Source organism: Culex pipiens, chromosome 1, assembly GCF_016801865.2.
Source record: "Culex pipiens pallens isolate TS chromosome 1, TS_CPP_V2, whole genome shotgun sequence".
In the NCBI taxonomy this organism is placed as follows: Eukaryota; Metazoa; Arthropoda; class Insecta; order Diptera; family Culicidae; genus Culex; species Culex pipiens.
In genome coordinates this window covers 38542830-38561221 of record NC_068937.1, presented here as the reverse complement: position 1 = coordinate 38561221, position 18392 = coordinate 38542830, and the positions used below count along the sequence as shown (strand labels likewise).

Sequence of the window (18392 nt, the reverse complement as noted above, 5' to 3'; positions counted from 1 at the left end):
TGTCTGCTCTTTCTTTTTATTTTCAAAATAAGGTTGTTGCAAATATTAAACTTTATATCGTACGATTATGTCAAAAATGAATTAAATAAAATTTGTGATCGCTTTCGGATTTTTTATGTTATTTTTTCTAGGTTTTCAATAAATCAATTGAGAAATTCTTGATTAGTTTGATTTTGTCACAAAAGAATCAAGCTAACTAATCTTGTCATCAGACTCTCTGTTGTCTGTGCTCTCAATGACAGCCTCCGTTTGCCTGTTCTCTGAGAGTCATTTTTTTCTCCCAAAGCAAACTTTCCCAACGGTTTCCTCGGTTTCCATCTCCTCCCACTCGCTGTCACTGACAGTTTGCTTTTCTGCATTTTTCTCCCGTCACCTCCGAAACCAACAACTGTCAATTAAAGTGCAATCACTCGATTTCCCGGGTCGCATTTTACGCGGTTGTCAAGGACTGAGAACTTTGAAAAGTGAGCGAGAAAGGAGAAGATTCGTTATTTGAAGCTTCTCCGTGTCAATATTTTTTTTCCTCGTGATCACACGACATTGACATTCGTTTTGCCGTTTGAAAAGCGAATGGTTTTTTTTCCTGATTCAACTTTCAGATTTGTTCCACTTTAGAACAGTATTTTTTGTGTGGTTCGAACCAATTTTCCGAAACCAATTTGATGAGCATCAAGTTTGCAAACAGAACCAGAAAAAAATGAACGTTTCCATTTTTTGAGGATCTTTTTTGGGGGATTCTGCGTTTTGAACGCCAAATTCAGTAGTCGGCCAAAAATTCGGAAACGGAAGCTAGGAAAATGGCTGAGCAGCCAGCGACGACGAAATAATTGAAAAAGTTTCCCAGTGATGTAAATGAAAGCTGGAAAAGCTCCAGCTTTGGGAAAAAGTCACCGAATCGTCTTCACAGGGAAAAGGGACAATTTGGCTTAAATTTTTGCATCAATATGTATTCAAAACTTAGTCAAATAATTAATTTTACAAATGTTCAAATGTTAAACAGGCTAAATCTTTTATTCAAATTCTATGTTTTCCATTTTACCCCACTTCCATCGATGAGCAACAGCACTAAAACCCGTAATGCCCACCTCAAATCGCACCCCAACTTCCGCAAAAAGCTCCATTCCACCCCCGCTGGCCTCATTACAGAACCATTTTGTCACAGCTGTCAGTGGCTAGTTGCAGCTGCTGCTTCTTTGGTTGGAAAACTTGGTCGTCGTCGTTCCAGCGAGTGGCATTCTTTCCGGTGTGGTTCTTTCTAGGGGCTAAACTTTTGGGGCAGAGGGAAATTTTGACTTTGTACGGGCCCGGAAGCAGCCCATTCAACCCGGGAGGCGGCTAATCGTGATTGTGTTTGGCAGTTTGGAAAATTGCTGTTTTGGAGGACTTGAGGCTTGAAGGTTGTCTGCTACTAAAATTGTGGGGTTCATAGGAAAAAAGTTGCTGGGTTATTATTGTATGGCTCGGCATTTTTTTCTACTTTTTATTAAATATTTCCATCGGAAAATACTTAAATTCCACGCAACAAAGTTGTTTGACAATGTTCAAAGATTCAAGTGAAAGGGTATTGTAGAAGACGTTTCAACAGTTTTCCTGTGCAATAAAAATCACCACTTTATCCTCGGGATTGCCATCAATTCCAATTTGCTGGTCCCCCGAGGTACCATGTGTGTGTGTGTATGTTTGTGTGTGCGAAGCACCTTTCATCTTGGCTTACAAGTGAGATTTGTTAGAAAAGGTAGGGTTGCCATGAAATTTAATTTAAGTAACCAATTTTTTTTCACGCAGTAATTCTTAGGAGATTTTTTTTCAAATATAATTTTTCCAACGGTCTTGAACTTGTTGTTGCTAATGAACAACAGTTTGAAACTTTCTTTAATATTTAAATATATTTTTAAGCCGTGCTTTCGACCTTTTAAAATATTAAAACTGCTCCAAATCGCATAGTTGTCCTAAGAGCAATTTTATGAAATTGAGAACTAATACGAATGTGTCAAAGAAGAATGAATGAATGTCAAAGTGTCAGAATCTTTGCAAACAATCGTTTCTAATAATCAAGTAACAAAAAGGTCAAAATTTGGAACTACTGTGATTTACTCCATAATTTTTGGTGACGTTATAATTACGAAGTAATGACTAGACAAATAGAAAGACATGTTTCCAAAAAACTTACTTTTAATAATTGTTAATTCATATTTCACAGTGTACATGCGTTAAACATTTTGCATTATACATTTTACAGTTATAGCCATTTGAGGGTTAAGTTGGAAAAACGTATCTTAGAATTTGTGAAATAGTGTCCATAAATGACCATTTATGGAAATATTGTATTCAAATGGCATTGAGATAGAGTATAACGAAGAAAAATAAGTGATAAAACTTAAATTTTCTTAATTTTTTTCAAATAGTTTTTATTTTGTCTCTGACGAAATCACGGCAACTATTTGTGCAATTTACAATGTTAAAAATGTAATCTATTTTATTTTTTTCAATCCTTCATTTCAAATAATTTCAAAATTACGAGATCAAAAATAACACTGCAAATAAATTAAAATGTATGTTTTCAGTCCATTTGCCATGTTAGGCTTGATTTTAAGATTTCAAAAACATTGTTATCCAAGAAATTGGAAAATTCTACAGGGATATTATTTTTAACATTGAAAATCAAATCAATAATTGCCGAGATTTTGTCAAGTTTCAATTTTTATTTAACAATTTTAGTTTCTTTTCAAAGCTCAATTTTAGCAGATTGTACAGAATTTTCTCAGCCATTTGAATTTGGTTTTTAAAACATCAAATTATTTTTTTTTCTGGAATTAACCCTAAAAACGCTATAACTTGAAAACGGTACGTTTAATCGAACAAAAATATTAAAAAATATTTTTTTTTCTTTTGCAAATTCAATTTTTTTTTTTAATGGTCTTTGTGTATTTTAATTTAAATCATGGTTTTTTCTAAAAAATATATTGATGGTTTTTTTTGTTAGTACCTACTTTTATGTGGATCATAAGTTGCAAAATTGTACGTAGAATTGTAATCCCAAGTAACATTTTTTGTTGCGGATCCTTAAATGCAACTATTTCGTAACACCCAAAATGTGCTATCACAACATAGTTAGAACACTCGTGGTGCCCTTAAAAGCGCATGAAAATGTTGTGTTGGCAACATTCAGCCGCTTGTTTCAACTTTGTTACGACGAAGTTCCAGAAACAATTTGTTTATCTAAATATGTCGGTAAAGTAGTTTGTTGTGTTGTCATGATGTTGCCATTATGTTGCCGTTTAATTTGCGCGAAACAAAAAAAAAATCTTCTTTAAACAAAAAAACTAAAATGCCCCGGTCGGGATTCTGAACTGGTACCTTCAAATCATCACACCTTGCCTCTACCACTGAGCCACGGAAGAATTGATGAAAGGGCAAATGGTTGGGCCTTTGTATTTTAATTAAATAGGGCAAAATTCGATTATTTTTAGTATACACAGCTAAAAAAGTTGTAATCCAGCTGCGTGTAAAAGGCCTGGGTGTAAAATAAATATTGCATTATTTTATGCAATTTTATGTGATTTTACACCCTGAAATATGTAGCCCATCAGTACACAGCAAAAAAAGTAGTAATCCAGCTGCGTGTAAAAGGCCTGGGTGTAAAAATTGTTTTGCATTATTTTATGAAATTCAGTGTAATATTACACCCTGAAATATGTAGCCCATCAGTATGGGAAACTTACTTGACCGAAATGTCAAGCTCATATATACGTTTATCCATTCCATTTTTCATCGGTCTTATGGCCGAGCGGACTAAGGCAACAGTCCGTACTGTTGGTGCTGGGTTTGAATCCCGTTGGTAGCAACTTTTTTTTTGTTTACAAAAATTGTACATGCAGTGTGTAATATTAAGTGTTTATTTTGACGAAGGTGATGTGCATGCTTTTGCATGCGCACGGGTCCCCCACAGACCGTTATTATAAATAAAAAATTTCCACCCAAACCAATGATTGGACATGGTTCCTAGGACCATTCTGCACCTCTGGGCCGAGTTTCAAAATATTTGCCGGCAGAAATTTCGAATACGGTCAGTTTTAGTGTTTCGAGTAGAAATTAAGGGGAAATCACATGTAAAATGCGTAGGAAAAGATCAAAGTTTCAATGTTTTAGCTCCAAAACATTACTGGTCATGGTTTTAAATTGTATTAACATGTAGCAGAATGATATAAAAACGATTTACAGCACTGACTTAGCCGGATTAAGCCGAAGTTAAGTGACTTAAGTATGTTATTTACAAGTTTTATACCTTAATATTAAAAAAAACTCCTACATCAAGGAATTTAAAGTTAAGGAAAACTAGATAGCACAAAAATAACTTAAAATGGGGTGACTTTGAGCCAAGGGGTGACATTGTACCAAATTTTACGATTTTTTAATAGCCAGATAGCTTAACACCAAGCTCGATAAGCTTGAATTGCAAAGTATAATCGTTGCAAATATTGTTTTTAGATTATGTCCTCTGCCATAAAAAGTAACTTTTGCTAAGTATAATCATTACTCAGGACAACAAAAATATATGAGCTAAATGATAACTGGAGTTGTCTCCGGATTTCATTCATAAGTTTGAAATTTGTAAACGATTTAAAACAATAAAGAACAAGTTTATTCTAATTGCTATGTCACAAACTTGCCACGTCAAAAAATTTGTTTCCCTAATATTTTGATTGTTTTATTTGATTTCAGAAGGAATTGATTCAGAACTGAAAAATGTGAGCATAATTTTCAAATTTGGAGGATTCCAGGAGATTTTAAATTTATTTTTATTAATTCAATTTTAAATCAACAGGCTTTATTCAAACAGAATAAGCAGATTTGCGTAGCAATATCATCAAATTGCTTTGTGGGAACATAAATAGACCAAATTAATCCGTCTACAAATAAATAAATTAACATAAAATTCAAGCTCATCAAAGCAATCTTAAAGCATTTATTGGTACAATGTCACCCCTTGGCTCAAAGTCACCCCATTTTAAGTTATTTTTGTGCTATCTAGTTTTCCTTAACTTTAAATTCCTTGATGTAGGAGTTTTTTTAATATTAAGGTATAAAACTTGTAAATAACATACTTAAGTCACTTAACTTCGGCTTAATCCGGCTAAGTCAGTGCTGTAAATCGTTTTTATATCATTCTGCTACATGTTAATACAATTTAAAACCATGACCAGTAATGTTTTGGAGCTAAAACATTGAAACTTTGATCTTTTCCTACGCATTTTACATGTGATTTCCCCTTAATTTCTACTCGAAACACTAAAACTGACCGTATTCGAAATTTCTGCCGGCAAATATTTTGAAACTCGGCCCAGAGGTGCAGAATGGTCCCAGGAACCATGTCCAATCATTGGTTTGGGTGGAAATTTTTTATTTATAATAACGGTCTGTGGGGGACCCGTGATGCGATTTTACCATCGGATTTTTTGCTGTGTAATATAAATATCATATTTTGCCTCTTCGCCGTAGACCAGAGCTGAGGGACAAAAATTTTAAATAAAATTTGTACCAGCCTTAAACCGTCCAGACTCGGCTATCAGAAGCCTCGGTTATCCGAAGTTTTCATAATCCGAGGTTTGATTATCCGAAGGTTTGCATGGGACTTCGGATAATCGAATCATGGTCAAGAATATTTTTTTCGCATGATTTAATTTTCTTACTTTTAACATCAAATCCGAATTTTGCGACCCCAGTTTAACCAAATTTGAATTGTTTATTGCCTATTAAATTATGCAATGTTTTTTTTCAATATGTTATCACCGCCATTTTGGCCTTGGATGCCTTCTTGGATTTGAATATTTCAAATTTCTTTAGCGTTGTTTAGGGACTTAAGCTCGACAATCAAAAATAAGACAAGTATTTTTTTGTTTTGATTTGATTATCCGAATTTATTAATTAATTTATAATATTAATCAAAGTACCAATTTTCCTGACCATTTTAATTAAAATATTTGTTATAAATTAAAAAAAAAGCAATTTAAATGGTTTGCTAAGATATTCAAATAAATATTATTCATTCTTTTTATTTTTTTAATAATATTTCCAAAAAAGTGGTTGTTTATGGATGGTCCCTTTAAAAATAATTGGCTTGATTTTGAAATTGAAAAAGGTGCAGTGTTAACCCTACTGCTTTTTTTGCCCAATTTTTTTTTGGTTTTTTTTTCCTGTGTTATGGAGGTCATTTTGAGCAACTTTTGTTTTACGAAAAACTTTACTTCTCTTGTTTTATGTTTTTCTTGTTCCATTTTTGGTACTTTAATTTGTATTTATCTTGTTTAGTTTATGTTTGTGTCAAATAGTAGGTATTTGGCTGACTCTACCACCTCCTATCATTACCATTTGCCTATCTAGTTTATTCATGTTTTTACAAACACTTTTTCAATTTTTTGCTTGTTTTTCACATTTTTTTTGCTATAGAACGATACCATTATCATTTAAATTGTAAAAAATGCTTATAGGCTTATTTTCACCTAATTTGGAGGAAATATCCGTAAGAAACACTGCCAAAGTTGACCCCAAAAGAAAATGTCATTTTTAAAAACATTGGCAAAGTTACATAAAACAAGTCACACTTTCAACCAATGCTTGAAAAAGGATCTATCACTGAATGGGACTGCTTGATATTCGATAGAACTTTCTGTCAGCGATCATTTCCCAAAACGATATTTGATCGCTGACACACAACGCCTATCATGACCGTCATTGCTTCACAGCAAAAAATATCTGTGTAAAATCGCATGCAAAAGCATGCACATCACCTTTGTGAGCAAAAGCATGTAATATTGTATGAGCCAAGATGGTTGGGGCGCGGACTTGGTAATCTGAATTTGACTCTCACCAGATTGATGTTATTTTTGGGGGTGTGCATAATTTTTTTTCGTCCGTGTATGCTTTTTGTGTACACGTTTTCTCATACAATATTACATGCTTTTGCTCAAAACGGTGATGTGCATGCTTTTGCATGCGATTTTACCATCGGATTCATTGCTGTGTTGGCGACGGTCGATGAACGTAAACACGAAGACGAAACGAACGAAAAATGAGCACCACTCAAGCAGCCGCCCGAACGAGACAACGTGCTCTTTCTCTCGTTTTTGTCTCTCTCTTCCTAGTGTATGCTGCGTGGTGACAGGAGTCATATGATTGCTATCATTGGAGAGATGATCGGAATCTCGGTAGAATGTCAAACGACCGCTCTCTTAGCGATTTTTCTCCTGGAGGGAAGTCAATGATTGTGTGAGTGACTTTGCGTAGCACTCATTCCTTTGTGTGTGAAACGAACGAAGGAAGAATGTAAAAATCAGGTTGTCATGGTGAAGACGATTGGAGTGTTCTGTCAGCTATCACAAACATAGTCGAAATTTCGCAAGCCCTGCTTTCAACATTAGAAGTTTCTTAAATTATAAGAGTTCTTCTTTCCAATGCTTTTTAAAGATCAAAAATTGGCTGAAAAATTGATTTTTGGCGAATTTTTAGATCGAAGCCCGCCTAGAGGGTTAATGCTGCAAGGATACCCATCATGACGAAGAACTTCAGAAACTTGAATAGCACTTTTCAAATGGGAAAGGGCGTTTCATCTTCAGGTGTTTCATTTCATTTCGCGAAATTTTGAATTGTTCTTCAAAATCATTTGAGATACTTTTTACAACACAGTTTAAATAGGAGCTTACAAAATTATAAAATTTATTATTTAATTAAATTTCAACTGTGATATAAGTCTTAAAATGTGAATAATTACGTTCATTCTTACAAAACTGACAACAGATAAAATCTAGGATTTTTTTAAGGTCCTATAAACATGTAAAAACAAATAGCTTTAGAACCTTTAAAATAAAATAAAAACCTTCTAGATACGTTTAAAATATTTTTTTTTCAGTTTTTCAACTATCAAATTTAGCTTCAAGACTTGCAACCTTAAAGGGACGCGGACAACCCTAAACCCCATCGTCACCATCGTCTTTTGTGCGTACAAAAGCGCACCATCATTCCGAAACTCACTCGAAACGACAATGTTGCGTTCCTTTGAACACGTTCGGGACGACCTGTTCATCGGCATCATCATCCTCCTTGGAAAGCAAAGTGAGGCGAAAAGATTCAAAGACCGCCATCATCATCGTTATCGACGTCGATAACGGGCAGCCAGCCAGAGCAGACCAATAAAAAGGTTTGAAAGAGGTCTGTGCTACCCGAAAGGAACGAACCGGGGGAGCCTGGACTTCCGGTGAGTAAATAAAATTATTGCTTCCGATCTGTTCGGCAGGGCGCTTTTTTGCTTTTTTTGAAAGAAGTACAGTGAAACTCTGATAATTTTACGCTGATTTCAAACGAATGTGACAACTCTGTGGCAGCACTGATTGTTTTGATCAACGTTTGATTGGCGTTGTCGAACAATCGTAGTTTCACTGTATTTGCTGACCAAAAAAAGAAACGACATCGATGGACCAAAGTCGGAACGGTTTGGCCAGGTTCCGGTCGTCCGAGGATCAAAGACGTGTGTGTGTTATGCAGGTTATTTTACGTTCTCTTTCAGTGGGGGAAAACCAAAAGCGACTAGTAGAAATTGATTTTGCCTCTTTTCCATGCCTTTCACCAGTGAGAATAGGACTTGACCTTCTCGGAAGCAGTGTTCCCAGCACACACTTTTCAAACCGAAAACCCACACTCCCACACAGGGCCTTGACAGGGTTAAGTGCCCGGACCGCAACGATGGCACACTCACATTCCGTGAGAGATAAAAGATAGAATATCAAATCAACCGGGAAGCGTTGCTTTCCCAACTCCGTTTGAGGTGGACGACTCTATGGAACTCTATTTTTAGTCCATTCATTGCGTGTGGTCTTTGGAGGGAAGCTTTGAGGTTATGGGATCTTTTGGTGTTCCGTGAAAGGGAAAAGTCGTAAATATTTGCTTTTTACTACCGATTGTGCGATGGTCAATCGTGATTTTCGGTAAAATAAGGATGAAATCACATTTTCAACAAAACCTTTTGGGGTTTTGGTACGTTAAATATTTTTGCTGCGTATTTTTGTTGTGCAAACATCGCCGAAAGCAAAATGGAATCTGTCAATTAAAATTAACATCATTTTTATTGAAGCATAAACGAAACAAAGTAAAAATAAACGTTTTGAATTCAGGATCAGCGAAACAATTTTTGCAAATTCGTGGAATTGCAATCGCTTTTCGAGCTGTGTCAATATTTCATCAACAAACAACCTGCAGCACAAAACTGCAAATGATTGATAACTGCCAGAGTTTGCAGATTTCCTTTGTCGTCATAACCAGTCCCATTCATTTAATCGATTAAATTGAACACGGATGAATAATTACGGGCCCATAATGTGTCAAGATTCACTAACTGGTGGGCTCTATTCCTTCGCCACTGACACTCACACTATCGATCAAAAACTCTTCACAGAATCTCGACCGCCATAAATCACTAGCGCAAAATCTGCACTGGAATGAACGATTCTCGTTCAGGCATAATTTCCAGCCATTTGAGCGCGTTTACACAAGGACCTCGCACTCTCTCTTTTAAGACAGATGATTTATATCCGTTGCATGTGTGCAGTGTAAAATGCTCAGCCATGTGAGTCTGTGTGTACAAAAACGTGTGCCAGATGAAATGGAAGAAACTTCCGGATCCGGTTTGAAGGTGGAAAACGATATGAATTTGAATGATGAGCTTTTCTTTGAACTGAGAGAAGAAATTCCGTTAGGTTGAGTGCTTCTGTTTAAAGAAGGTAGATGTCCCTATTTTGGGAATAGCCATTTTCAATTTATCAATTTACAATTTTTTCCATTTTAAATTTTTTGATTTTCAATTTTCAATTTTTCCATTTTCAATTTTTCCATTTTCAATTTTTCCATTTTCAATTTCTCTATTTTCAATTTCTCTGTTTTCAATTTTTCTCAAATTTTTCTTTTTAAATTTTTCCATTTTCAATTTTTCTATTCTAAATTTTTCCATTTTAAATTCTTCCATTTTAAATTTTTCCATTTTCAATTTTTTCATTTTCAATTTTTCCATTTTTATTTTTTTTATTTTCCATTTTTGATTTATCCATATTTAATTTTTCAATTTTGATTTTTTCCATTTTTAATTTTTCCATTTTCAATTTTTCCATTTTCAATTTTACTATTTCCAATTTTTCCATTTTCAATTATTCCATTTTCAATTTTTCCATTTTCAATTTTTCCATTTTCAATTTTTCCATTTTCAATTTTTCCGTTTTCAATTTTTCTGTCTTCAATCTTTTCATTTTCAATTTTTCCATTTTCAATTTTTCCATTTTCAAATTTTCCATTTTCAATTTTTCCATTTTCAATTTTTCCATTTTCAATTTTTCCATTTTCAATTTTTCCATTTTCAATTTTTCCATTAACAATTTTTCCAATTTAAATTTTTCCATTTTAAGTTTTTCCATTTTCAATTTTTCAATTTTTCCATTTTCAATTTTTCCATTTTCAATTTTCCAATTTTCAATTTTCCCATTTTCAATTTTTTCATTTTCAATTTTCCATTTTCAATTTTTCCATTTTCAATTTTTCCATTTTCAATTTTTCCATTTTCAATTTTTCCATTTTCAATTTTTCCATTTTCAAATTTTCCTTTTTAAATTTTCCCATTTTCAATTTTTCCATTTTCAATTTTTTCATTTTCAATTTTTCGAATTTCAATTTTTCCATTTTCAATTTTTCCGTTTTAAATTTTTCCATTTTATTTTTTTCTATTTTCAATTTTTCCATTTTCTATTTTCCATTTCCAATTTTTCCAATTTCAATTTTTCTGTTTTAAATTTTTCTCAAAATTATTTTTTATAAATTTTTCCATTTTCAATTTTACCATTTTCAATTTTTACATTTTAAATTTTTTCGTTTTCAATATTTCCATTTACAATTTTTCCAATTTTAATTTTTCCAATTTTAATTTTTCCATTTTAAGTTTTTCCATTTGAAATTTTTCAATTTTACCATTTTCAATTTTTCCATTTTCAATTTTCCCATTTTCAATTTTTCCATTTTCAATTTTTCCATTTTCAATTTTTCCATTTTCAATTTTTCCATTTTCAATTTTTCCATGTTAATTTTTTCCATTTTCAATTTATTAATTTTCAATTTTTCCATTTTCAGTTTTTCCATTTTAAATTTTATCGCCTTTTATTTTTCATTTTCAATTTTTTCCAGTCTCAATTTTTCTATTTTCAATTTTTCCATTTTAAATTTTTCCATTTTCAATTTTTCCATTTTCATTTTTTATTTTTTTCCATTTAAAATTTGTCCATTTTCTTTTTTTCCAATTCATCAATTTGTAATGTTCAACCTCATTCATGATCATTTGACAAAGCACATCAGCATATCTCAATCACCATTGAAATTGATTCCCAGACCCACGAAGAATCAAAACAAACCACCCACCTTCAAAGAGAAGCACCACAAAACCTCCTAATCAATAATGCAAAAGAAAAAACACCACACGCAAGGATAATGAAATCGTCCTTCCACCACACATCCCATCAGCCAAGGCCCCACACTGTCATTTCGGTGAATAAATTTCGTTTCGTTAGTGTGCCCGAACGACATCATCATGACACGGGACCACAAGATGCCACAATGTCAACCTGTTCCACCTTGGTTGAGAGCTGAGGCTTGGCTGATGGCCACAAATTTGGTGGAAAATCGGATTGGTTTCCTCCCACCTTCCCTTTTACTCTCTTGAACGTGTGTTGGACGTCGACTTTGGGACGCATCGTTAACGGGCCAAATTTGACAAGGGTCTTCCGAGACCCGGGTTCTTACCCGTAGCCAGTGCTGCTGGAAGAGGTGTCACTTGAAGGCATAGAATGGGATTTGAGAAATTGAAAAATTGCTTTGCTTTTTGAAATGCGAAACTGGCAACACTGGATTTTACTAAGATGTCAAATTTCAAAATTTCTGAAAATAGATTTTGCTTTTTTACTTATTTATATTGATGTAAAATTGAAAATATAATATACTTTCTTGACAAAAAATCCTTTCGAAAGCTGACAATACAAATTTTCAACTTTCAATAAATTCAGAAATTCAAAAATTCAGAAATACAGAAATTCAGAAATTCAGAAATTCAGAAATTCAGAAATTCAGAAATTCAGAAATTCAGAAATTCAGAAATTCAGAAATTCAGAAATTCAGAAATTCAGAAATTCAGAAATTCAGAAATTCAGAAATTCAGAAATTCAGAAATTCAGAAATTCAGAAATTCAGAAATTCAGAAATTCAGAAATTCAGAAATTCAGAAATTCAGAAATTCAGAAATTCAGAAATTCAGAAATTCAGAAATTCAGAAATTCAGAAATTTAGAAATTCAGAAATTCAGAAATTCAGAAATTCAGAAATTCAGAAATTCAGAAATTCAGAAATTCAGAAATTCAGAAATTCAGAAATTCAGAAATTCAGAAATTCAGAAATTCAGAAATTCAGAAATTCAGAAATTCAGAAATTCAGAAATTCAGAAATTCAGAAATTCAGAAAAATGAGTTGATTAATAAAACGGGCATCACTGACTCCAAAGATGAAATATTTGTCAAAAAATCGAATAAGTTGTAAATAATTATACTGAAGAAGTGTTGCCAAACATCGAACCTCGAGCTTTAATCTATGACTTCATCTTAATTTTTAAGATCTAATCACCTTCAGACTAGAAATAACCCCAAGATTGTTTCACAACTCAATTCCCCTCAAAGCTTGATCTAACCTCAAAAGTTTCCGATTTCTTGCCAACCCATTAGACACGACGAGTAAACAGCTATTTCCGGCAACCCGGCTAAGGTTTCCTCAGCAGCAGCAGTGCAACAAGTCTTCCGGAAAGTTCGTCGGAAACTCTCGCCATCGGCTCTGTACGTGTTTCGTCGTCTTAAATCCCACCGGCAATCAAAGTTAAACTAATTAAAACTTCCGATAGATGTCGCACAAGGACGATAAAATGACACACACTGACATACACCGATAGCGATTACGTTGTGCGATACACTGACACTGATACAAGTTTGGTGGTGGGGTTATTCAGGCCGGAGTGACACGAACGCACTGAAAGTGAGTACACCCAAACAGAAAATCGGTGACAATTTGTGTGCACTCACTTTTTCACTGTGTGCGTGCACACTCTTTTCCTGGCAACTCTAGCGCTGGTGCAGTGTTGCTATGGTTACGGTTGTTGTTAGGCGGTAAGCGTGCAGATGTCTCCGTGGAGAGTTTGTATGTGTGTGTCGAAATTTCGTTCTTTTCGTTTGTTGTGGCTTTTTTTGGCGCTGAAATGTTTCACGCGCGGGAAAACTGTTGTTTTGGGAGAGAAATTGAGGTGCGTTCACGTCAAAAGCGGATACTTTCTAAACAGAATTTTGCACTTGTTAATTATATTAGTGGTGGTTGGTGGTTTGCAGCACAACTTTCACACATTCTACCAGGGCGCGTTCGCGATTTGATTCTATAAAGCTTTTTCGGTACGTGAGCGGTTAGTGATTGTTAGAAGCGTCGAAATTACTCGCGTAATTTCGCTGGTGAAAGCTTTCTAACGGTATTTTGATAAAAACTTAAAACAAATCAACAAAACAAAATAAAATCTCTAAAGCGAACAATAGGAACCGTGCAGGGCTTACCTCGAGGAACTGCAGTACGGTGGTGTCGACGACCATCAGGGGCCGGTGGATGAGGTGAACCACTCCGTTGCGCACCGGGATGTTGGCCTTGACGATCTCGGCCAGGACGGCGCCGGACGCGTGGCGCGAGTCACCGATCACCGTGTTCGAGCGAACGTAAACTGAGGGAAAAAAGAGAGTAGAAATTCTCCGTTAACAAATCTAAGAAAGTCTCCAAAACTTTCAGGTCTCCAAAACCTTTAAATCTCCAAAATTTGTAAGTCGTCAAAAATTACAAGTCTCCAAAATTTGATGGTCTCAAAACGTGTAAGTCTACAGAACTTGCAAGTTTAAAAAAGTGGAAGTCACCCAAAACATGCAAGTCTCAAAACTTTCAAGTCTCCACAAAATGCTAGTCTCCAAAAATTACAAGTCTCCAAAACAGGCAAGTCTCCAACATTGGAAAGTTTCCAAAACCAACAAGTCTCGAAAGCTTGAAAGTCGCCAAACTTACACCTCTATACAGTCCAGACTCGATTATCCGAAGTTCTACTATCCGGAGATTTGTATGGGACTTCGGATAATCGAATCACAAACAAAAAAAAATTGTTTCGTTTGTTATTTTTTTCTTGCGTTTAACATTAGTCTACAGAATTAGAATTCTGCGACCCCATTCAACAAATTTGAATAATTGATTGCCTATTACATCAAAAAATGCATTTTATCAAAATTCAATCGCCGCCATTTTGACCGCCATCTTGAATTAATAAAATCTTAATCACTTTAGCGTAGTTTAGGGGACATTAAGGTTTTGATTAACCGAAGTGAAATTTTGCCAAAGCCTTCAGATAATCGAGTCTGGACTGTACTTGAAAGTCTTAAAAAAGTCTCCAATTAAAAGTTCAAAAAACGAGTATGTCTTCAAAAGTTGAGTTCAAAAAACGTGTGATTTTCTAAAACTTGAAAGTTTCCAAGACTTAAAAGTATCAAAAACTTAACAGTCTCCAAAACTCAATAGTCTCCAAAACATAACAGTCTCCAAAACTTAAAAGTCTCCAAAAAATAAAAGTCTCCAAAACTTAACAGTTTCCAAAACTTAAAAGTCTCCAATACATAAAAGTCTCCAAAACTCAACAGTCTCTAAAACTTAACAGTCTCCAAAACTTAACAGTCTTCAAACCATAAAAGTATCCAAAACTTAAAAGTCTCCAAAACTCAACAGTCTCTAAAACTTAACAGTCTCCAAAACTTAACAGTCTTCAAACCATAAAAGTATCCAAAACTTAAAAGTCTCCAAAACATAAAAGTCCATAAAACTTAACAGTCTCCAAAACTTAAAAGTCTCCAAATATTATCAGTCTCCAAAATTTAACAGTCAACACAACTTAAAAATCTCCAAAACTTAAAAGTCTCCAGAACTTAACAGTCACCAAAACTTGCGAGTCTCCATAGCTTGTATGTCTTTTTAAGTCTCTAAAATTTACATGTCTTTAAAATTTGCAGATCACCAAAATGTGTTAGTCTCCAAAACTTGTAAGCGACCAAACTCTGAAGTCTCCAAAAAGATTAAAAAATTGGAAAGTCTTGAAAAACTTTTAGGTCTTCAGAACATACAAGTCTTACAAATTCACAAGTCTCTAAAAATTGCAGGTCTCCAAACCATGCAAATCCATGCGATATTTATAGGTCAACTTGCAGATTGCCTAAACATTCAAGTCTTAAAAATTTGCAAATCTCCAAAATTTGATAGTCGTCAAAACTTGCAAGCTGTCAAATTCTCAGGTCTACAAAAGACTAAAAATACAAAAAGACTAAAAATTAATTTAATTGTCTCAAAAAGTGTTAGTATCCAAAACTTGCAACTTTTATGTGTAAGTCTCGGAAATTTGCAGTTCTGTGAAACATGCTAGTCTCCAAAAAATATTGATCTCCAAAACTTGAAAGTATCCAAACCTTGAATTTCTCCTACGCTTATAAGTCTCCAAAATTACAAAACATGAAAGTCTCCAAAAATGGCATGCTTTTTGAAAATATGTAGGTGTACAAAACTTGTAAGTCTGCAGAATTTCAGAGTCTAAAAAACGAGTCAGTTTCAACAAATTTAAAGTTTCTGAAAGCGTGTTAGTCTCCAAAACTTGCAGGGTAAAAAGAGTGTACGTCTCGAAATCTAACAAGTCTCCAAAATATGCAAGTCTTCAAAACATGCTAGTCTCCAAAGCTTGATAGTCTTCAAAACTTGAATGTCTCAAATGCTTATTAGTCTCAAAAATGTATTAGGAGACTTATTATTAGAAGTCTCCAAAACATACATGTCTCAAAAAACATTACAAGTTTACATAACTTGTAAGCTTCAAAAATTTGAAATTTTATCAATCGAGTAAGTCTCCAAAATTAGCAAGTTAAATAAAACGTGTAAGTCTCCAAATCTTGCAAGTTAAAAAACGTGACAGTCTCCAAAACTTGATAGTATGATACTATATCCAATGTTTGTAAATCTCCAAAACTTACATGCTTTAAAAACACGCATGTCTACAAAACATATAAGTCTCCAAATTGAAGATTTAGGGTCTCAAATATTTAAAAATAAGTCTCCAAAATTGCAGGTCTAAAAAATGTGTAAGTCTGCCAAACTACATTAGAAAAAACGAGTAAGTCTCCATTACGAGTAAATCTCCATAACGAGTTAGTATCCAAAATCTTAACTTGAAACTGGTAAGTTGTCAAAAATTAAAAAAAACAAAAGAAAGAAGCTTTCAAAATGTGTTAGTCTTCAAATTATGTCAGTTTAAAACTAAAAAACATGTAATTCTCCACAACTTGTTATACGAAAGTCTTCAAAACTGACATGTTTTCCAAAACAAACAAGTCTCCAACTTGTAAATCAACAACGCAATATTAAAGGTTTTCAAAAATATAAATCTGTAAAATATTGAAGAATATTCAGAACTTCAAGATGCCCACAACTTGCTGGTTTTATTAAATTTAAAACTCTCCAAAACTTATTGTTTCTAAACTTCATGTTATTCTGTATGAAAAAGTCTCAAAATATTAAATTAAATGTCTACCCAACTCACCTTTCGCGTTCTTGCCCTCGCCCTGCTTGAAAAAGGTAACGGTGACCTTCAGGTTATCCTCGAACGCCAGCGTCTCGAGCGGGTCGTCCAGCGGGGCCGGCGCCGTGAAGATCACATTGTTCGGGATGACGTGCCCGTCGATGACCTTGCGGTCGATCATGTCCGGACGCGGTGGGGGCTGCTCGAAAATAAAAATTGAAGGCGATTAGAACACTGGTTATGGGTTACGGTCAAGGTCAAGACACTCTTACCTTAAAACCTTCCTCAACCGGAATCAGGAAGGTGTGACCTCCGACGGCCTTGTAGATGTCCTCCTTGCGCGTCATCACGATCTTCTGACGGAAGGAGCTGCAACAGGTTGTGAGAAATAAGCGACAAATTAATAGTAAACTAGGGATGTCAGCAAAGAGACTTTTTTTCAACTCACCGAATGCGATGCTGATTGATGTCCAGGTTCTCGGCGTGCTGGATGAACTGGAAGGCGTCCGGGTTGTACAGCTCGAACGAGGTTGATGGATTGACTGTCAGCGGTGTTAATACGTCATCAATTATGTGCAGCACCTGGGAGGAAGGAAAAAAGTAGAGAGGGAAAACAGTGGTGAGAACTCGCAAGTGATGATTTATTCATGAAGATTCATTCGGAAATTTTCCCCATTTTCTCGCTCTCTTTTATGGATTACTTTTCCACGGAGTAATGATCGAACCTTCAAGCTGTGAGGTGGAGCCTTTTTTACGGCGCGGTTGGGGAAAAAGAAAAGGACCAACTCTTGCAGCAAGGGGAGGGGAGGGGAGGGATATAAAGCCGCGTGGCAAAGTGCAATAAATTATACACCTGGGCGCACTTCCTCATGGGCCTGGTCACCACCCGCCAGGTTTGTTTCACTGCGATTCAATTATTTTGCGATGAAATGGCTTTTAAAAGGTCGGAGATTTATGACGGATCTCATTCAGGGTTTTGTGGCCTAAAGAGGAATCGATTTCAGATTTTTGGACTACTTTTTGTTTAGGGGTGTTAGATTTTTAGGTAAAGTCCCCAAACATGTTTTTTTTGCTTATTAATTAATGTTTATGCCTTCATGACTGTAAAGCGTCTTTACTTCTAAAAATTTACGCAATATTCCCAATTAAAAGTCTCCACATGTTGAAATCTCTCCATCTCTGAGTCTTCAAGCATTTAAGGACTCCATTTCTCAAAAGTTTAAACATCTTAAATGTCTCAATTCATTAATGTTTATTTTTATATCTTTCAAATTTTCATATTTTCAAAGAGAACTCTTGAATTTTGGAAGGCCTCTTTATCATTGAAGTCTGTGATTATTTGAAGTTTCCAGAACATTAAAGTCTCCAAATCCATCTTAAGTATTAAGCAAAGAGAAGTGTGCGTCTTCAAGGGTAGTGCGCAAATAAAAATTATTTATAAATCATTAACAAATGAAAACAACAAATAATTTGAAAAATAAAAAAAAATCGAAAAGAAATATTGAAAAACAAAACAGAAATTGAAAAAATCCAACAATTAAACTAAAAACCAGAGTTCCCAAATGAACCGGTTAGGCTAGGTTCACCTATAAACTTGGTTCGGCTTAAGCCTCAATTTGTGGTTCAATCCTGGTTCAGTGAACCATGAACCATGGCTTAAGCCAGGCTAACCAGGCTAATGAAAACCATAGGAATAATG

General features: G+C 34.6%; 1 protein-coding gene across 8 annotated transcripts in view; it reads right to left on the bottom strand.

The window, feature by feature from the left end:
- LOC120423869 (fasciclin-1) overlaps window positions 1-18392 on the bottom strand; it is a 634253-nt gene that overhangs the window by 68156 nt on the left and 547705 nt on the right. For all 8 annotated transcript variants that reach the window (XM_052706257.1, XM_052706258.1, XM_052706256.1 and 5 more), the window contains exons 5-8: window positions 17142-17275; window positions 16966-17062; window positions 16715-16892; window positions 13662-13822 (exon numbers count right to left, since the gene is read on the bottom strand). In XM_052706257.1, coding sequence (XP_052562217.1) covers window positions 13662-13822; window positions 16715-16892; window positions 16966-17062; window positions 17142-17275 — 570 coding nt within the window. The remainder of the gene's footprint in view (window positions 1-13661; window positions 13823-16714; window positions 16893-16965; window positions 17063-17141; window positions 17276-18392) is intronic.